Source organism: Anolis sagrei, chromosome 2, assembly GCF_037176765.1.
Source record: "Anolis sagrei isolate rAnoSag1 chromosome 2, rAnoSag1.mat, whole genome shotgun sequence".
Lineage (NCBI taxonomy): Eukaryota > Metazoa > Chordata > Lepidosauria > Squamata > Dactyloidae > Anolis > Anolis sagrei.
This window is the reverse complement of record NC_090022.1, coordinates 72,765,818-72,788,269: the sequence shown is the minus strand read 5'-3', so window position 1 is coordinate 72,788,269 and position 22,452 is coordinate 72,765,818. Positions and strand designations below refer to the sequence as shown.

Genomic DNA, 22,452 nt, shown 5'->3' with positions numbered 1-22,452 from the left:
ATAGGGACCACCAAACGCAGCGCCCAAACAAGAATCCAGGAACATGAAAGGCACTGCAGACTACTCCAACCAGAGAAATCAGCCATAGCAGAGCACCTGATGAACCAACCTGGACACAGCATTTTATTTGAGAACACAAAAATGCTGGACCACTCTCACAACCACCATGTCAGACTACACAGAGAAGCCATTGAAATCCACAAACATGTGGACAATTTCAACAGAAAGGAAGAAACCATGAAAATGAACAAAATCTGGCTACCAGTATTAAAAAATTCTAAAATTAAAACAGCAGAGAGAAAAACAGGCAGGGACATCTAAGCACCTTTCATTAAGAGTTTGCTCCAGGCACAGTCAGCCCATTGTATGCTAATCAAGGTGGTCAGTTGAAAAGATTCACACCTAGCCCAACTTACAAAAGCCTTTTGTCTCACCCTGGTCAGTCCACAGATATATAAACCCCTTTTTTCCCAGCTCCAGCAGACCTCTGAGGAAGCCTGCCATAGATGCAGGCGAAACGTCAGGAGAAATGCCTCTAGAACATGGCCATATAGCCCGAAAAAACCCACAAGAACTGAGTGATTCCGGCCATGAAAGCCTTTGACAATACCTTTTACATTAACATAATATTTGGGACATTTTTCCCTCTTGTAGTTTGGAATATCAAACCATAGAAACAAGTTAGAAGAGACCACAAAAGACAACCCAGTTCAAGTCCCTGCCATGCAGGAACCAAAGCATTCCTGACAGATGGCCATCTAGCCTATCTTTGCAAATCTCAAGAGGAGACTCCACCACACTCCAAGGCAGCATAGTCCACTGTTAGACAGCTTTTACCATCAGGAAATTCTTCCTAATTTTTAGGTGGAATCTCTTTTCCTGTAGTTTGAACCAGTTGTTCATGCCCCAGCCTCTAGACCAGCAGAAAACAAACTTACCCCATCCTCAATAATCACATCCTTTCAAATATTTAAACACGGCAACCTTCTCCAAGTTAAATGTATCCAGCTCTCTCAGCCATTTCTCATAGGACTTGGTTTCCACAGTTTTGGACGTTTTGGTTGCCCTTCTCTGGACAGTTTTCAACTTGTCAATATCCTCCTTGAATTGTGGTGCTCAGAACTGGAGATAAGTGTTATTCCAGGTGAGGTCTGGCCAAAACAGAATAGAGTGGGGCTATGGTTTCCCTTGATCGAGACACCGTATTCTTATTGATGTCGCCTAGAATCACATTGTATTTTTTACCTGACACTACACTGTTGACTCATGCTCAGCTAACTTCTTCTACCTAAATGCAGTATCCTACATTTCTGCTGAAATTCATTTTATTATTCCCCCTGCTTCCCCAGTTTTCCAATCTGTTGAGAACATTTAAAATTCAAATCCTGTTTTCCTGAGCTATTAGCTACTCTTCTATTTTGGCATCATCTAATTTGATAAGCATGTCCTCTACTTTGTCACAAAAATCATTTATACAAGTGTTGAATAACACCCTCTTTTTCCTTCCAACTGGCTAATCTGCTAAAAACCACCTTGGTGTGCTGCTCCACACTTTCCTGGAACAAAACATTTGTGCAATAATTGTGATGTTCTAGCAAAGAGGAAATTGATAAAGGAAGAGATTTATATTATACAGTATTGTATGCATGTTGGTGCTTATTTCCTGGTCAGAGAACAATGCTTGTTGCTTACAGAGATTGTATTCTCTGAAGACCTCAAATTGCTTCATAATTGAACAACATGTTGTCATTCCATCTGTTTTAATAGAGACCCAGAGAAATAATTTGCCAAAATACATGGAAATAGGCCAAAAAAGAGTTAGATTTTAAGCCTTATGATTCACAAACCTTTATATTCACCACACCAAATGACAACTCTCAGGAATCCAGCACACTGAGCCATGGCAGTTCAATGTGGTGTCAAATTGCATCGATTCTATAGTGCAGATGCACCCTCAGATAATTCTGGCTTCTGGGCAGTGCAGGAATACAGTTATTCCTGACTCATACTTTAAGTATGAACATGAATACGAACCCATCATATTTAGTGTGATCCTGATCAATCTGAACAAAAATGATTCAAGAGAAAAGGGCAGAGGTGTTGAGAACTCATAAAATTTGGTTGCATTCCAGATTCTTTGATTCATAAGAATCAAATTCATAAGATTCTTTGGTAAGTACAATGAATAAGTTGAATAATGTTTTGTCTGCTCAGATCTTGGAAGTGTCTGAGCCAAGATTCATGTTAAACATTTCCTTGGGATTTTCCAACAGAAATCCTTTCACTCCTGCAGGACTTCTTGCTTGGGGTGTCACTGACATAGAATCCCACACATTAAAAAATCTCTCTCACACACAATGGTAATTATTAGTTTAATTTTCAACACCAAAACAAAGATTAAATTATTCAATTTTTAACAGCAATGAAAATGTCATGTGTTATACTCTTAACACTGAAACTTATACAGCTCAGCAAGCTGAAATTCTTTAATTGACCACATCCCTTTCCCTTTCTCCTCCCTCGACTTAGCAGTCAGTGATCCCAAAGCTACACTGAGCAATTAAAAACTAGATAGGAAAATATGAAACTTTTCTTGCCATGCCTCCCTACCCTGCCCTTCTCATTCTAATAGTGTAAGACACATGAACACACCATTGTGATGTAACAAATGCTTTTCAAATACTAAAACTTTAAGAATAAGTGAATTCAGCATACATTCTACTGATTTAACTTACTTAAATTGAAGGCCAAACTGTGTCATCTGCACAAGAGTGTTTAATTGCAGTCCTTACAACACATCTTTGAAGCAAAATAAGGAAAAACACTGCATGAATGGATAAGAACTTTGGCTAAGAGAACTGTTATACACTCTCTGCTTTTATCTGTGAAAAGCGCCTCATCGCCATATATACTGGATGCCACATATGTAACTACTCTCAGGATATATTCTGTAATTTCAAAACTACACTTAAATTTGTCAGCACTTCCAGGAACTTTTTAAAATACAGAAAAGCTCTGTGCATGTCAGTGTGGCTACACATCCCATAGTACTGAGGAGGGTGGATTTGAAACAGAATCCCTATAATTCTTCACTAAAACATTTTAGTATAGTCTGATTCTGACAGTATCTACCAACATATAAAGCTATGTGAACAAGTAGCCCATTTAAAAGAGCTGTGCTTTTTGAGTTTAGTGATGACAGTTTTCATAAAGACTTTCAAAGACTCTTTGTTCTCAAAGCAGACAGTATACTTGCTGTAATGCATATTTCCCAAGAAGAAAAAGCATTCCTCCTATTATAACACACCATTTCAGAGACTGCAGACATTTTTGTATAATGCAAAACAACTTCTGTATGCAATTCCTAGGGAAGTTAGTACTGATAGTTTTTTTCTGTAGTAGTTGTTTGCTGGAGAGTCTTTTCTAACTTAAATTATTAATTTTCCCCATTCTTCAAAGGAAGAACAGGACAAAACTCTTCTGGCCACTGGAACTACTTGTTGGTAGTTGATTGCGTTTGTACATCCTCCTGAATTTTCTTCAGGGCATCTGCCATTAAATTACAAGCATTCTTGTGCTTTTGCCAGTGCTGTACCTGACATGCTCTGCAAAGGGAAATATAAAGGCAAATTAATAATGATCATCACTACCAGATTCAGAATGGAACACACATTGAAATGCTTCACCTTTACTCAGAATAATACAGTTTGGAGTTGTACTGAATGAACAGCACACGGGGCAAATCCTAATAATATTTTATATAAAAGTGGTGTTGTTTCCTTGTTCCTCTGAAGCAAACAGGCCTAGAATATGATGGGGTATCCTTCCATGAGGCTGACTGCCTACACATAATGAGATGACCTTCTGTAGAGCAGTAACACATCTCAGGATAATCTCCACTGCAGGAGAAACTAATGTCCGCTGGAAAGAAGTGGTTCTTGGGGAATGCTTGGCCTTTCAAATGTTACTGGACTATAAATCCAATCATCCTGTATTACCGACAGTGCAAAGAGCCAGTGAAAGTTGGAGTTAGAAAAAAATGGAGGATCCCATTCACACCTCTGTTCTAGGTATTCTTAAGTTGCTGGTAACAAGACTAATCACAGAATCCCTCACAATTTAGAGCAGGGGTATGAACTGTGTGACCTTCCAGACAGTGATGCACACAGCCAGCATAGTCAATGATAAAGATGGCTTGGGCTTATAATTCACCAACACCTGAAAGACCACATCAATTCAGACCCACTGATTTAAAGGCAAAATCCTCCCACAATCTGAAGGAGGTTATCTTGATATCTTTTATTTCTCCTTCTTACTTCAAAGACAGCACCAATGTAAGTGAAATAGTTTCTCTTCTGATTTTGGAACTCCCATGACCCCAAAGCATTGAGCCATGGCAGTTAAAGTGGGGCCAAACTGCATTAATTCTGTAGGGAAGATGCACCCAGAGTCACAATGGAGGAAAAAAAGAGCTTTCTCCTCTGTATAAATCCCTCTCTGCTAAAATAAGAGAAAAGGTTTGCACTCTTTTTCATATGTACAATTTTACTCCAAAGTTATCCAAAATGAGCAAATCTGTTTTCCCACTTTGCTGCTGAGGTTATGGAGACAAGCGTTCCTTTCGTAACATGTGCTTATATTGTCCCAAAGTGGCAGAAGTGACTAATTTTTTTGTCTAAAATGCTGAGGCAGAAGGTCAGTTTCTGTGGTGCACTGTTATTCTTATCAATACATAGAAAATAAAATGATAATTTTCCAGTAAAGATTTAATAATTTTCCAGTAGATTTAATAATTTTCCAGTAAAGATTTAATATTTCCATTGCTTTCTACTGCAAGATTAGCAGTATCTAGAAACAGGAGGTCTAAGCTATTTGTCTTTTAAAAACTGGTTCCAAAGGACTTGGTTAAATGCTGCTTTTGTGCTTTTAAAATACTGCTTTGCTAGACAAGCTGTTGTACTACTTGAATGTCTCTACAATGATCAAAAATACCGTTTTAGTTCAATTTCCCATTGCTTCATTACATATGCATGTCATGAATCATCCCATGGGTCTTCTCTGATTGGTCCTCTCTAGTTAATGGCATCTGTTGGCGTTTTTGAAAATGCTACTAACTCATCATCTCTTATACTAGGTGTGCTTACCGCTTGCAGTACCATTCGTTCTGGCAACGGGAGCAGCGCTTTGCGGCCTCCGAGCCACACATCCCACACTTGGGTTTGTCTGGGATCAGGGCTTCCATTACATCCAGGTTGTATGTCTTTGCCCACCTGATAGAAGACAGAAAGTAGTCTTCAACAGATTCAGAAGAGTAGACAATGTTATGTTTTTCAGTCCTTCCTGGTCTGTTCCAGGATGGGGCAATCAATGTGGGATGCCACATTGATTGGCATTTAGGAAAGATGATGTCTACCTTAAGATTACTTTACTACATTTCATTTTAACAGGATCATATAGCAGCTTATACTATGCCTCCTGGTGTCACAGCAGGTTAAACCATTGAGCTGCTGAACTTGGTGATTGAAAGGTTGGCGGTTTGAATCCGGGGAGCAGGGTGAGCTTCTGCTGTTAGGCCTAGCTTCTGCCAACTTAGCTGTTCAAAATCATGCAAATGTGAGTAGATCAATAGGTACCGTTTCAGCGGGAAGGTAATGGTGCTCCATGCAGTCATGCTGGCCATATGACCTTGGAGGCATCTACAGTCAACGCCGGTTCTTCAGCTTAGAAAAGGAGATGAGCACCACCCCCAGAGTCGGACATGACTTAATGCCGGGGAAACCTTTACCTTTACTATACTGCTTTACTTATACTGCTGTATACTGCATATATACAGGGGCTTTATACCATCATAAACATATTTCCAAAATGTTTCTTACACCCAGAATTTTTGTTGTTGTGTGCCTTCAAGACATTTCTGACTTATAAGGTGAACTTATCATAGAGTTTTCTTGGCAAAATTTGGTCTTCCTCAGAGACTGAGAATATGTGACTTGCCTAAGGTCACCTAGCAGGTTTCCATGACTAAGAGGAGAATTGAACCCTGGTCTCTCTGTGTCCTAGTCTAACACTCATAACACTATAGCATGCTGACTCAGTCTGTCCAGAATACTGAATTGGTATTTAGAATAACAGGTAATTTGAAGATATTCTGAAAGAGAGGAGCAAATGCAGCATTTTTGATGGATTAGCTTTTTTAAAATACCTTCCTTATTCTAAAATTACTTGCTCTGGACACTATTAATTGTTGTGAATGTTATATTGAAGACAATAAGAAATAACTATAATTTGGTTCTAGAAAGTAGTAATCAGAACTCATTAATGCTGGGTAAATTGGAGAATTGGGCTGTTTTCTGCCATTTCTGTCTTCAGGAAACATATCGGTCAAATTCCTACTCAGTATTTCAAAAGGTCAAAGTTCAAGACCTATAAGAAGGCTTCAAATTTGGATGTATTTCAAAGAGAATTCTCTGAAATGTGCTTTTTGCATAACATTTGTTATATGAATATTGATTTTCCATGTATAAAGGGACACCAATTTTCTAAATCTGACCACAAGGAGTCCAATTTCAGTGGTGGTTCCTAAATTTAGTTGAACTGGAAAAGCTCTACTAGGCTACAATCAAGAGTTCACCCAGATAAAATTTTTGTGCTTGGGACTGAGAGCAAATTTGTGCCTGTTTTTCATGTTTTTGGTAGTTGTTTTTGCATCAACTTCCAAATGTTTACTGGATGCTTGCAGAACATATGGAGTTTTTGGGTAGTGGAGTGATATCCATCCTTCCTGCTCGCTTTTCCAATTCTTCTCTTCTCCCTGTTCCTTGTGGGCCTCTACTCCTTCTTCTTTCCCACTAAGCTTCCTAAATAGAAACTGGAGTGCTCAAGTACAAGAAAATTTTTCTAGTGCTGAGGGATTCTTTTTTGAAAATTTTCAGGTTATATTGCTTACAAATATTACAGAAAAAAACATAAGAAAAAAAGAAACAGTTGAAACCAGTTTAGCAGATACAAAAATAGAAATTTTTAAATGGAATGAAATTTCATAAAATGCTAAAGCCAAGAGACCACTTCATAGCACACAGTGCACTGCCAAAAACCAAAAAGAACGGAATTGTAACAGCTTCACACAAGGATTTGGAAGTTGATGTGATCTGAAATGTACTGAGATAGGATGAAGTACCACAATTAAGTAAGAAGTAAGAAGATATAGTAGGAAGATGAGCACAGGGAACTCTTTACCTGCGAGCTTGACTCTTCAGCTCCTCATCTGAAGGACTGAACATATTGTTTACCTGGTGCTTGGCAATTGCTTGCCACTTTCCAGAATTCTCTCTGATAACTTGGTCCCAGATGACAGGAACCTGTCATGACAGGAAAAGAACAAAAGGTGCATCTATCAGAACACAGGGATCTAATACAGTAATAATTCCTGGAACCCATCAAAGCACAAGCACATGTGGAAGTGATAAGCATCAATTCACATCAAAGAAAAAAGCAGGATGTTGTGCATGTTTAAGAGATAAAAAGAAAAGGCTAAGATATCTTTCTGTCTGAAGAAACACTGAGCAGCTTTATGTAACACTGGACATGAACCAAGGAAAAGAAATTTCAATTAAATTCTTTAAGATGTTATTGTTTCTTTCTTCTGAACCAGAATGGGAAATCCATGTTCTCCAAAATGTCATTGGACTGCAGCTACCACCATCAATAATTATGCTAGCTGGGAGTTTCAAGGTCAGCAATATCTGGGAGGGGATATTATTGGAGGAAGATCGTATTATCAACAAATCTATGGATGAAACAAGTCACGTTGACTGTCATGGTCCTCTCCACCTGATCTGTGTTAGCAATGACACATTCTTTTTGTGGACCAACTACTGAAGTTTCTTGTAACGAACAAGATAAACAAAATGTTTTAGGAAGTGATAAACAGACTTACAATGTGATCGATTGCCATTTATATTCCTTAGATGATTTTGTTTTGTTGCTCACAAATATGCCATCCGATCACCCTGAAAATGATGAACTCATTTTCTGACTGATGAGCCAGTCCTTGTACAGCCAAAAGGGCACCATCTCCAAAAAAGTGGTGCTCCACAGATATTGTAGTGCAGTCTACATTTGACTGTATGTTTGAAACATAGTTGCAGTATTAAAAAAAATACCAAAATACAACATCTGAGTAACATGTCAAATTAAAAATTCAGAAACAGGTTTCAAATGATGAACGTTTAAGAAGGATGGTCAGAAATTTAAACTTGGCATAAGCATTGGATGCGTATCCAACATCTGCCACATTACTAACTTTTTTTTTATACTTAAAATAGAACTTTCTATGTTTTGCCAGGTTTCTGAAAAAAAGACACCAAAGTGTGGGTTTTCAAATATGAGGGGGGAAATCTGGCAAAGGGCTGCTGTCATCAAGTTTAGGCTTCAAAGGAAGTTCTGCACTTTTAAAATGCCCCTACCAAATAAAAATAGCAGTACAGCGACCGAATGTGAAGGACTGCTCTGTAGGAAGCGAAAGATGGAAAAAGGCCTTTTCATAATTGCTTGGCATAGAGACAGTGGGTGAGTTCATGGGCTTCTGGGAAGTTTGCCTTACCAGGGTGTGTACAGTATAGTTTCAGTTTTTCCCAGGCATCCCAGATTGCTGACTCTCAGCTACTGGTACCAATGTAAACTAACAGGAGAATGGCAATACTTGAGCACATCAGCATTAAAAATCCAGACAGTAATATGCAAGATTCAGCAATCTATATACACATAGTGCATTAGCACAATTCTTTCCATGAGGCCAGCATCTTTACCAGGATGTGCCACAGTCACCAAACATTCCTTTTCTGTGGCATTCTCTTGGATCAGTTTTCTACTTCTTTGCCTGCACATAACAATGCTACCTACAGTCTATAAAGATGATTCTTTGAAATATTTCTGTGCTCAAATGTTGTTGTTGATGATGATGATAATAATGGTGGTCCCAGTGGTGATTGGCACACTGGGTGCAGTGCCTAAAGGCCTTGGCCTGCACTTAAAAATAATTGGTGCTGACAAAGTTACCATCTGTCAGCTGCAAAAGGCCACCCTGCTTGGATCTGCCATGCATTATTCACCGATACATCACATAGTCCTAGACATACCTGCTCTAATATGAGGTCTTTCTTGGGTGGAGCAGGATCTGTCACAGCAAGATGGCCCAGGAACCTCTGCAGCTCCAGAAGGTTGGGGAATTGGTCAAGGAGGACATCAGTCAGATAGGCACGGAGCTACATCCAGAAATTATAAAGAGATGAAACATTAAGGATGCAACTCTGTTTTTTTCCTTTTGGATTTAATTGTAAAATGTTTGGGCCAGTAGTGCACAACTTCGGCCTTCCAGATGTTTGGGACTCCAAGCAGCTTGTCCAGTGATCAGGAATTCTGGGAACTGAAGTCTAAGAGACCTGGAGGGCCACAGGTTTTGCAGGCTTGGTCTAGGCCAAACTCCACTCTTCAACAAAACAATGATACAAAAAGATATACATTTACTTTATTTTGAATGCTGTAGAGGTTGTCAGTTGGAAATTCCATATAAAGCTTGCACATAGAACTTTTCTATGCATACGTGCATCCTTCTTTGGATTGTGGACTCTTCCACATAGCCATATAACCCAGAATATCAAGGCAGTAAATTCCACAATATCTGCTTTGAACTGGGTTATCGAGTCCACACTGCCATATATTCCAGTTCAAAGCATATAATGTGGGATTTTATTCATCGGTGTGGAAGGGGCCTGTGATTGAGACACAGATGTCTTAACTGATTCCTGCTAAGTTGTAAGGACCCAGTGGACCCAAAGCTGACACCATTTTACAACCGGAAACCCTGGTTTGTGATTGAGTACCAATAAATATCATGTCTGATCTTGAAAGTTAGACAGGGTCAGCCCCAGTTAGTAATTTTATGGGGGTTTGTCAAGTGATACCAGGTACTGCAGGCTGTATTTCATAGGAAGACAATGACAAACCACCTCTGAGAGGTTTGCCATTGCTTTCTTTAACTAAGAAAACCCTATGAAATTCATGCAGCTACCATAAATCAGCAGGTAAGTTGACAGCACATATATATACATCAATGGAGATGCTGTGCTCATGTATCTGGGTGCTAGGATTGCTTTTCTATTACTTCTTAGTCAGTTTTATGTAATTTATTTGTTTTAAATGACAGTTAATAGATGTATGTAATTAATATGGGATTTTTGAATGAAAAGCAGAATGATTGCTTTCTACAGCATCTTACACCTCCCGTATTATTCAAAGCTAGAACAGGAATCTACAGCAAGCATAAATTCAGCCTGTACACTTTACAATACAATACCTTCAGCAGTTGACTTTTGCTGAAATTGTTGAAGTTGTATTTGCGCTGGCATTCTGAACTAAGGAGCAGGTTATATAGAGCAATCCACACTTGTCCATCCAATTTAGTCATCTTCATATGGTCTTTATGAGGCACCTCATACCATGACCCATTCTCAAACTTTTTTAGCTTTCCTAGGGGGAAAATGGGCAGCTATAAAGTATCCACAGGTTCTACATCACCAAATTCAACCAACCATGGGTTGAAAATACTTATCTCCCTCAACAATTCAAAACATCCCCAAAATTCATTGATCTTGTAATTTTATGGAAGGGATGCCATCTTACTGGTGATAAATATAAGTAAAGTAAGTAAAATATTTACTCCAAGGAAAATATTTTTGATAATGCAGCTGTGATTAATCTGCACACAATATCAATATTGTTTGGCTTGAACTCTTGCTTATATCCACTCCTGTTTACTTGGCTTTTCTGAAGTCTGTTGGGTTCTGTAGTTGCGAGGAGGCTGAAAGCCTACCTGCTGGGATTCCCTTTGCAGAACTGACATATTACAGTTGATTCAACATTTAACATTGGAGCACCTGGTAGTGTAGCAGGTTAAAGCGCTGAGCTGCTGAATTTGCTGACTGAAAGGTCGCAGGTTTGAATCTGGGGAGCGGTGTGAGCTCCCTCTGTTAGACTCAGCTTCTGCCAACCTAGCAGTTCAAAAACATGCAAATGTGAGTATATCAATAGGTACTGCTCCGGTGGGAAGGTAAAGGAACTCCATGCAGTGATGACAGCCACATGACCTTGAAGGTGTCTATGGACAATGCTGGCTCTTTGGCTTAGAAATGGAGATGAGAACCAACCCCCAGAGTCGGACAAGACTGGACTTAATGTCAGGGCAAAACCTAAACCAACATTTTGCAACGTTTTCTTTCATTTCAAATGTTTTCTTACAATTCATTTGAAATCAACTGTAAATCAACTTTTTATACAAAAGGAATAAATGGGTACTTCAGAATAAATTGATTACTAAATACCATCAACATGACTTTGAGCTTTAAACTCCCTTTTCAGGTCGGAATATGTCTCAAAATAAGGATGCAGCTTTACCAGGAGACACAAGGTTAATGAATGGAGAGTTTCACCCCATATTTGAAACTCCATGGAAAAGGTATATTCATACCTGATATTTCCTTGTTAAATATTAAATAAGTACGTTTAAATTTATTTATGCTTGTCCGCCCATATTTCTTTTAAACATTTCTCTCTCAAGATAGTGACCTAGTAAGTCTTCATTTACTTTTTTAATGACAACTAGCTACTTGAAAATACAGAGTATTGTGAATAGCAACCACAGTTTGAGTAAACTGTAATATTTGTATCACATTGTTCTGCTTATCTTTACTTGAATGACACCCAGGAGAACAAAGACAATCCATGTTAGCTAGAGTGAAATAAAGTGAAGCAAAGGGTAATTGGTAAAGATAAGTTTAGAGTTTCTCTTTCTAGTATGTCCACAACTCAAAGTGTGAAGGCTTGTGTAACTTGGATCTGAATGGCCTGAAAATATTTGTCTGCCCAAATCCACATGAAAGGAAGGCTTTCTTTCAGTCCCACTATTTTCACTTCTCTCTGGCTGCTCCAAGATTGCAGGAGTTGCAGGGGGCTGAAGGGATGTCAGGTAGAAGATGAAGCAAGCATGGGGTTTTTTTTGGCTGTTCCAAAGACTAGAATATGAACAAATGGATTCATGTTACAAAAAATGGGATTCCACCCAAACTATGGGAAGAACCGTTTTCTTCTAACAGTTGTTGACAGTGGACTAGATTTCCTTGGAGGATGGTGGATTATCCCATCTTGGAGATGTTTAAACAGAGTTTAATAGGAGTGCTTTAGCTGGGTTACTGCATGGCAGACAGAGGGTTGAACTACATTGCCTTGTAGTTTCTTCCAGATTCTGTTATTCTAAATCATGAATCATGCGCTGACAAAGATGAAATCATAATTCATAATTGTTTTAAAAAAGTCTATAACACCATCAAGATGTTGACTGAACTGTTTCTATTGCATAATACTCACCCTCTTCACGATAGCTCCATGGACAATGCTCTACCAATTGTACCAAAAGACATGGGAAGTTGTGAGTATTCAGCATCCTTGTCACAGCACTCACTGGTAAACTGACAAAGCATAAGACAGAAAATTGACACCTTGGAGATCCCAGGTTTTCAAAGTAAAGTAGATTTCCCACCTTCAAAGTGCACATTACTGCATTTAAAGTGAAAAAATATAAGACCAAAAAACCCATTTCAATTTTAGATATGCTAGGATGCATTTTCACATATTTTGGAGAATGAATACAATCGGTCTTAGAAATCATTATGTAGGGACAGACTAAGGTAGAAATGATGCTACCCAGCTTTTTCAAAGACCTTGGAGACTAATGGGAGACTTTCTTGCCAGACTACTTTATAAATCTTGCTTACAAGTTTATAAATAATTTACATTTTACATTTTATTAATATACTAGTATTATATTAAATGCTACCATAATTGTCAAAACAAGTGGAATACTGTGAAAATCATGGACTACTGAACAGATTGCTTAGAAGGATAAAAATAGTAGACGCTATACAAAAGAAAGAAAAGGAATTCTCTTCAACACCACCAGGAAGTCAGACCGAAACAAGGGGAGAACCCAAATCTTCATTTCTGATGTTTTTAAACTTTCACACACTCTTTTCCCTCTATTTTTCACCTTCCTCCCTAGCTATTGCCCCTTTCCCACCCCCTTCTCTCCTAAACCCCAGCTGTTCTCTATTTCTACTTCTATTTCTATTCTTCTCTTATATTTGACATCTCTCTCTCTCTCTCTTTTAAAATATGTATTAAGAAAACCTCAATAAAGAATTTTTTTTTTTAAAAAAAGTAGACGATACCAGCATGAACACTAGGGCAGGGCATTTTTAACAGGTCTAATTACTAGGCTCTTGTCAAGATGTTCTCTTTCTTTATAAGAGCAAAAATCAGAAACAATAAAATAAAATGCAAAAAATAGCACAGGTCTTATTGATTGTTTTACATCTCTTCCATGAATCGTCATGATTATGGATTGCTATTCATTTCTGGACCAATTTAGAATGTCTGAACTAGGAAACTGAGGGGGTGGTATATAATCTCTTCTCTCATGTTCTGTCTTGGTTCTTCTATGAAAAGGTAATGTACCTGTCTACCAGGCCAGTAATGAACCGGAATACTGACAAAGTTTTCAGTGATATCTCAAACTCCATTGCCTCAGCCTGTTTCTTTAACTCCTGAAAGTAGAAAAAATGTAATATAGCCATTGTTTTTTTTCAGATATGGAGCTATGGTTTAAACACTCTTCTGCCATTTCTCACAGCTAATAGGGAAATCAGAAAATTCTCCAGTTGGTTTCTTCAAACCCAGGACAAAAAAACACAAGTCAAGGAAAGGCTAATCTAACATCTATAGCACCATTCTCTTGTCATGAGGCTAAAGATTTCAACAAGCTTTTCTAATCCTTCCAGGCCTTTAAGGATTATTATAACCTTAGGTAATTTATTTCATCTGTCACATTTCATATTTATAAAATTATCTTGTATATTTTAGTCCTTGTAGTATTGACACTGGTTTTTGCCCCTATCCTTTGTTTTTCAGTTCTTGGATTTAGATGTGGTGACCCACATGTTTTTGTGCTGAGTCTTAAAACCTGATTGTGATGTTTTAAGAAATCTTATCAAGTAATACCTGAAAAAATTTATATGGCATTTAATACAAAAAAAATTAGAAATAATATTAACAATAATTACGGTGTGGAGTCATCATCTGAATTTTCAATCTTGGGTGTCCAAAACATTAATTTTGTTGATGGGAGCTATACTTTTATCTCACCTGCATTGATGAAGGATTGGCAAGATCTTCAGCCACAAGCTTCTGGTCCACTGGTATCTTCTCACTGGTGCTCTGAGCAGCTAGTAAGGTCAGCTTCCTATGACTATAATCTATCAAGTCCAGAACGGTATCTTCTGCGGACTCACATATTTCCTGTAAAATGATAGAAATACTGTAGGAGACATGGAAGTAAGTGTTGCAGAATGAAAGCAAATGACAAATCCTATAAGTTGTTTTTGTCAATAGATTTATTAGGGAGAAAACTTGTCCAGGTGGTCATTCTAATTCTCAAAATGTCTGATGTGTTGCCTTCTTATCCATGATTACTTTTTGCCTGACCAAGACAAAAAATGTTTGCATGTTCAATGCCTGTTGTGAATAGATTAGGAGCAGAAACATGCTGGGAAAGACAAAGGGTGTTTTTTTCAATGGGCTAAGGGAAAAGTTACAAACCCTGGCCTAAATTCTGAGTGTGACTCTTGGGTCTTTCAATCTGAATCTATCATCAAATGCTGTTTTTTAAAAAATTAGTATACTAGTCGCCACTTTCTAAATGTTCAAGTTCATCAAAAAAACCTAGCATCATTTATCTAAAGTGATCTAAATTATTACTTGGGATTTTATTTATGACCTCCTTCTTCCTACCTTGTGAAAGAACACTGTTTCCAAGAGATTAATGACGGAGGCTTCATGACGCAGCTGAAACAGACAGAATGCAGCAAAACAAATTATGTAAATGAAGCCAGAATATAGATGTAAAAAACAGCATTTCAGTGAGTTGGGACACTGTGTAATTTTGAAAAGAGGACGTTTGCATTTGCAAAAAAAAAGCTCCATTATTTTCTTGAAAATTGTGTAAGAACTGCCTCTTTATAATTCAAAGAAGGCACGGTGATATTTAATTTATGAATTGTGCCATATTGGAGACTGCAGAATTATACACAGTAGAAAATACAAAACAAACACACTCAACAAGAATGCGTTATGTATTATTTGTGTATTATTAATTAGGAAATGTTCATCTGTCAATAAAAATGCCTTCAATAATGGCTGAACATAAATAAGCATAAGTGCATGCGAAATGTTAGCCCTCAATATCTATGCTTAGCTAGCACTCTTGAACACAAATATTAACATGACCATTTGTAATGTATATTTAACAGAATAAATAATTTACCGGTAGTTAAGCAACTGTATTTTTAATCTTCAAATCTCCTTACCCCTTATGATATCAAGCTGTAGAAAACTTTGGGCGCTTCCACACAGCACCCAAATCCAATTTAAAATGGATTTTTAAAACCCACTTTGATGTGGATTCAAGTACAACTCCCCCCCCCCCCATCCCCATCCCAAACCCTGGCTTTCCCATGTGGGTGTGTCATTTTAGAGGGCTTAGGTGAGGGGGTAGGTGCCATTTTGCACCTTTGAGCTCCAGGGGTCCAAAAATGTGAGATGACTGTGGGGACTGACCCCCAGGTAGTCCCTAGAATACCCAGTAGTCAGTCCTCACAGGCCCCGCACTTTTGGGTCTGTCTGGAAGGGCGTTTGCATTTTTTAAAAAAATTAAAAAACCTCTTAAGAGTGCAAGGTACATATCAGGGATGCACATTTGAGCACACATCCAAAGAACAAAATAAAAACACAAACCTCCACTTGTTAACACATCAAAAAAATCAGCATTTATTGAAACTAACTGATGTGGGAGACTCGTGGAGTTCCCCTGTGCCCTGAATTTTCCAGGAATCCACACTATAGTTCTGGCTATTGGCTACATTTTTTTATCTCTTTCCTGGAAATGTACTGAAGATTGGCAGTTATTAGCTTGCAGTCCACAGAACCACTACTTTGAGAGTGCTTCCACACAGGACTAAAATCCATGCCAAAGCAGATTTAAATAACTTGTTTTGGCACAGGTTTCATTCCCCACATACCCATCCAAATCCTGAGCTTTCTCGGGGGGGGGGGGGGGTGGCATGAAGCTACCCCCAAGCCCCCAACTAAGGCCCAGAAACATACTTACAAGGTTCCTGGCCACCATAACTCCTCTCACTGCATTCCCCTGCCATGAAAAAATGATGCGTGAGGAGATGGGTGGGGGGAGGGGCAAGGAGGGATTTTCCTCCTCATTCTTCCTGTCTCCTCACACGTTATTTTCTGGCACCAGGGGTGAATGCCATCCTACACCTTTGGGCTCCAGGAACCCAAAGGGTACAAGATGGTTGTGGGGACTCAACCCCAGGTAGTCCCAGGGCTACCTGTGGGTGAGTCTCCACAGGCCCAATATCCTATTAGACCCAGGCCTTTCAGGAAGGCCTGGATCTATTGGGGTATCTAATTAATTTGTTGAAAATTAATTTTGTTTTTACCAGAGGTGTCGTTTGGATGCCTCTGGTAAAAACTGAGACAGGTCCCCGTTTTTGAGCCTGTCTGGGTAGGTCCTGAGAAGCAGTTGCATAAGCTGCAGTTCAGCATTATATGAATGAACCACGAAGCTCCTTGCTCTCCTTCTGTTATGACCCTGAGTGAAGATATTTGCATACGTTGCTTTTAAAATCACAACGTGTGCTGTCAAAAGTGACAAATTATAGTTAATTTACTATGACATGTTTGCAAACAAATTGGTTTGTTACGCACTGAAATTGAAAGCGTAAACTAATTTCCTATACTCAGAATAACAGATAATCTCCCTCCATTGCACCCAATTTGCTCACATGATTTAGAAATGTTAACAGCATAATTAACTCTCACATAAACAAAAAACACTTTCTATGTTAATTTTACATAAATTCTCTTAATAGAATTTGTGCTAGAAAATAGGCCAAACCAGTTTGCTGAAGCAAAAAAACATCATTTTATGACACCTTACAGATTGCTGTATGCTGTAAATACAAAATCTAAATCCATCCGACACTTACCACCAGATATATGGGAAATGTGCTTTTTGGTTTGAAGTCCTCCAGTCTGCACAGTATTGGGAAGATCTTCTGTTTCCAGATCTCCACAGTGATTAATTCTTGAATAAGAGTTGGAATCTAACAGGAAAAAAGTGTTCCATTTTAGTATTATATATATGAAGGTGTGAATTATAGTTACATGATGGGGAAAATGCAAGATATATGATTTCTCTCTTAGGGATTATCATAAAGATAAAACATTGAAGGAAGAAAGCTTTTTCTCATTTTACTCATTTTATGTAGAAAAAAGGGATATATAACTGTGTGGAATAAACTTCCCAGTATCATAACCATTTAATTAATTTTCATGTATGATTTCAGGCTCTGAGTGTATATCAAAATACAGATCAATTATTATGTAATGCACACTCCTGTAAGTCACAATAAGAGTACTTTAAAATGTTGATGAAACAGATTATTTCTGCCTTATCAATGAACACTTATAAGTGGAGTGGAAACTGGAATCAATATTTGCACTTATAATTACAATGTAATTAAAAGTCAATGTACTTCATCACATCTTGGAAAAAATTATGGCCTTCCAGATGTTGTCGAACTATAACCTCCTTTAGCCCTGATCATGGGTGATGGAGACTGCAGTCTAAAATATTTGGAGGACATCAGTTGGGAGAAGGCTAATTGAAACAACTTTAGAGAAATATCAAATCTCAGTTGACTGTAGTTCATGAGAACATTGCCTCTGTCACCAATCAAGCTGAATGTACCATGCTATTGTTCTTGTGTGCCTTTAAGTCATTTCCAACATATAGTGACATTAAGGCAAAACTATTATGATTTATTTATTGGGTAGTGTGTGTGTATTATCATCATCATCATCATCATCATCATCATCAGCAGCAGCAGCAGCATCATCTTATTTATACTCCGCTTTATCTCCTCAAAGGGGAATCAAAGTGCCTTGACATAAAAGCACTGGCATCCAATTTAAGATATACAAATATACAAACATTAAAACAGAATTACACATAAATAGTATTTTTAAAATTCAGTTAAAATCCACCAAACATATTCAAAGATTTGTTCAGATTTGTTCAGAGGGGGTTGTATTTGCTATATGATTTATTTATTATTTATTTTATTTTCTTCATTTCTACCCTGCCTTTCTTGACCCCGGAGGAGATTCAAGGCGGCTTACAAATCTGACAAAAAATTAATGCTGCACAGATAAACAATAAAACACATCCCATCAAAATAAAAAACAATCTAAACATATAAGCAATTAAAATACATATCAATCAATCAAACAGGTTAAAAACCATCTAAAATACTGAATCATGACTTGCCAAAGGTCAGCCAGGGGGTTCCCATGGCTGAGCAGGGATTTGAACCCTGTTGTACAGAGTCATTGTACAATGCTCAAACCACTACACAACATTGGTTCTTGAATGAAAGCTGCAGGCTGCATTGTACCATACCTTGGCATTATTCACAAGAAGTTCAGTGAGGAGTTGCTCATGGCCAGCAGAAGCACTTAGGATTGCCTGCATATTCAGCTTCTCAATATATTCATGCTGACGTAACCACCTGAGAAACAGGGTGAGAATAGTCAAAACTCTGGCCCTAACCTTGACATCATCTCTTCTGAGTGACCAAAGATAGACACAACTAAAGATGAATTCAAATTATTCTGGACTACACCTTCTGCCATTTTAAAACACGGGTATACATTGTTTCTTTGTTAAACAATTTATTCCGTCAATAGGCAGGCATGATATATTTTTAAAAATTAGAATTAACAACTAGGATATTTTTTGTGTCTGCTTTTGGAATGAGAAACTCTTCTGCTAATGGGAGAGGCAGAGGGAGAAGTCACTATGGTGTTGTTCCCAACTGGGAAAGATAAGGCTGGGAGTTCGTCTGAAGCTGAAAGGATTCTAGGGGACTGAGCAGCTGCTTTTTAGGAACTCCATCACATTGTAAAAATGTCATAAATCTTCAGGGTTCTCTAATCTGAAGGAAACTTAATCCTATTTAGTCTTCCACTTCTACACTTCAGAAAAGAAGAACAAGTAACTCTACCTGAAAACCCGTGGTTCACTGATTTTGCAACCATGCCCTCTGATTTTCATCATGTTTTATTCTGGAGTTGCAACTAGGCCAGCTCATATCTACACTATTGACATGATTTAGATCCACATTTTCCAAAACACAGCTAGTTGAACAGCATTAAAAAAAACAGTCTCTCACCAAATGCCATTTATCCTCTCAGTACAGTATACATGGAAAGGTGATTTATATAGTTAAAATATAAAGTTAATAAATGCATGCTGAGCATAAAATATAATGTAGATATAGTTAAAATATAAAATTAATAGTTGCATCTCAAGCAGAAGTCCAAAAGGTTTAATGGAACACTATGCTTGATCTCTGTTTATCACACATATGATAAAGACAAAGGGATCCCATCTCCAAGAAAGCCTGGGATGTAACCATGTGGGCTGGAAAGTAGTCATTCTGGAATAACATGCCATGCAAAAGCCAATGTGTGGAAGGGGACATACATTTGGCTTTCCCGAAGTGCCTTTGGAGAGTGACCATATATTCCAGTCCTGTTGTTTCACCTACACTGTTTTCCTCATATTGCACTTCCCCCGCCTTATTGAAAGTCTAATCCCACTGTTCAGTCCCCTACGAGCTCCTCCCCCACAAATATACCATTTTCGTTGCTATCTCATCCAGAGTTTTATCATTTTATGTCGTGCATTTGGCCCACCCACTGTGTTTGATTTTCCATTGTGTTATTTTGAACTGTTTATTTTACTTGATTGGGTTATTTATTTTATTGTGGTGTTATTTTGTTGTTTATATTTTATGTTGCTGTAATGCATCGCTGGGCTTGGCCTCATGAAAATAAATAAATATTATTATTTGAAACACCACAAGATGAGTCCACAGCAGACACTCTGCTGGCTGTTGTATTGGATCACACGCCAGACACTTCCCAATTGTCTAGGACTGTGTGATGTATCGGCGAAAGATGGGTGCAGATCCTAGTAAGATGGCCTTCTGCAGCTGGCAGATGATAATTTTGTCAGCGCTGATTGTGTTTAAGTGCAGGCCAAGGTCTTTAGGCACTGCACCCAGTGTGCCGATCACCACTGGGATCATCTTGACTGGCTTGTGCCAGAGTCTTTACAGTTTGATCTTTAAATCCTCATATAGTGTCAGCTTTTCCAGTTGTTTCTCTGCAATCCTGCAATCACCTGGGATTGTGACATTGACGATCCATACTTTGTTTTCTAACATTATTATTATTATTATTATTGTTATTGTTATTATTAATATTATTATTATTATAGTTTAATTGTGTCTCCTTTGTGGAAATAAAAGCAAGGTATAAATAAACATAATAAACATAATAATAATTCCTGAGGGGACTCAACTATATACCAGGCCCCTCTCACACATCTTTATAAAATCCACACTGACCTGGATTATATGGCAGTGTGGACTCAGATAACCCAGATTAAAGCAGATATTGTGGATTATCTGCCTTGATATTTTGGGTTATACGGCTGTTTGGAAGGGTCCCCAGTCCCTTCTGAACTCATGGGAAGAAGTGGATCTACACCAGGCCTGGGCCAACTTGGGCCCTCCAGGTGTTTTGGACTTCAACTCCCACCATTCCTAACAGCCTCAAGCGGCTGAGGGGGAAAAGGGAGGGGCCAAGTTTGCCAAGGTAGATCCACTTCTGAGGCTGTCAGGAATGGTGGGAGTTGAAGTCCAAAACACCTGGAGGGCCCAAGATGGCCCAGGCCTGGTGTAGACGCACCCTCAGCCTCCTACACGCCTCCTCCGCGGCAACGAGGCTACTCTGGTTTTCCCATACCTGTGGCTCCCGATCTCCCGTAGTTGGAAAGTTCTCAGCGACTCCACCAAGGCCTCGACCTCGCCGGGCAGCAGCAGGTCAGCCGGGAAGGGCTCCTCCATGGCGGCGCCTTCAAAAGCAGGCAGGCGACCAGGCGGGGGAATCCAGGAAAGGACGCGGTCGCTATGGGAACGGGCCCCGGCTGCCGTAGCACGCGCGCCCCCTAGCGGCACGAGGTGGGCAAAGCACTCCCTCCCTGCTTCAGAGGAAGGCAATGTCTTTGGCAGATTCCTTCCTCCTTCATTTGAGAAATGAAGGAGGCATTTTTCACATTTCTGAAACATCTGCCATATTTCCTTTCAAGGTCAGAGGCCTGCTATTTTTAATACGTATTTATTTATCGTGTCAGGAGCAAGCCAAACAGTTGTATTGCATTTATAACAAACAAACAAAAGACAAAGTTTGCAAGCTTGGTAGTTGATTAAATGTCCTTTGACCCCTAGCTGGCCACTTGGAGTGCCTCTGGTATTACTATAAGAAAGTCCTCCATTGTGCATGTGGCAGGGCTCAGGTTGCATTGCAGCAGGTGGTCTGTGGTTTGCTCTTCTCCACACTCACATGTGAATTCCACTTTGTAGCCCCATTTCTTAAGGTTGGCTCTGCATCTTGTGGTGCCAGAGCGCAGTCTGTTCAACGCCTTCCAAGTTGCCCAGTTTTCTGTGTGCCCAGGGGGGAGTCTATCATTTGGTATTGGTTCTGGGTTTGAGCCTGCCACTTTTGGACTCTCGCTTGCTGAGGTGTTCCAGCGAGTGTCTCTGTAGATCTTAGAAAACTATTACTTGATTTAAGTCATTGACGTGATGGCTGATATCCAAACAGGGGATTTGCTGGAGATGCCACTGCCTTGGTCCTTTCACTATTGGCTGCTACTTCCCGGCAGATGTCAGGTGGTGCAATACCAGCTAAACAGTGAAATTTCTCCAGTGGTATAGGGCGCAGACACCCTGTGATAATACGGCATGTCTCATTAAGAGCCACATCCACTGTTTTTGCATGGTGAGATGTGTTCCACACTGGGCATGCATACTCAGCAGCAGAGTAGCAAAGCACAAGGGCAAATGTCTTTACTGTGTCTGGTTGTGATCCCCAGGTTGTGCCAGTCAGCTTTTGTATGATATTGTTTCTAGCATCCACTTTTTGCTTGATATTCAGGCAGTGCTTCTTGTAGGTCAGAGCACAGTCCAGGGTGATTCCCAGGTCACTCTGGGAGTGACTCCCAGAGTGACTCCCACTGGTGCAATGCTCCAGTGGGATTCCTTCTCAGGTGATCCTCAGAGCTCGGGATGCTTCTCTGTTCTTAAGGTGAAAAGCACATGTCTGTGTTTTAGATGGATTTAATATGTAAAATAATTTTGA

At 39.0% G+C, this 22,452-nt stretch overlaps 1 protein-coding gene across 2 annotated transcripts; it reads right to left on the bottom strand.

Moving 5' to 3' along the window:
• Positions 1–2,361: 2,361 nt before the first annotated feature.
• On the bottom strand, positions 2,362–21,189 carry ZMYND10 (zinc finger MYND-type containing 10). Of its 2 annotated transcripts, none has more exons than XM_060765779.2 (12): positions 21,058–21,189; positions 18,644–18,752; positions 17,169–17,285; positions 14,899–14,952; positions 14,254–14,406; positions 13,567–13,655; positions 12,421–12,521; positions 10,355–10,527; positions 9,138–9,263; positions 7,237–7,358; positions 5,145–5,270; positions 2,362–3,605 (listed from the first exon to the last, which is right to left on the bottom strand). In XM_060765779.2, the coding sequence occupies exons 1-12, from the start codon at positions 21,156–21,158 to the stop codon at positions 3,494–3,496; spliced, it is 1,383 nt and encodes a 460-aa protein (XP_060621762.2). In that variant the 5' UTR covers positions 21,159–21,189; the 3' UTR covers positions 2,362–3,493. The 2 variants fall into 2 exon arrangements, with proteins under 2 accessions (XP_060621762.2, XP_067319723.1); XM_067463622.1 differs by having other exon boundaries at positions 7,290–7,358.
• Between the last annotated feature and the right edge of the window lie 1,263 nt (positions 21,190–22,452).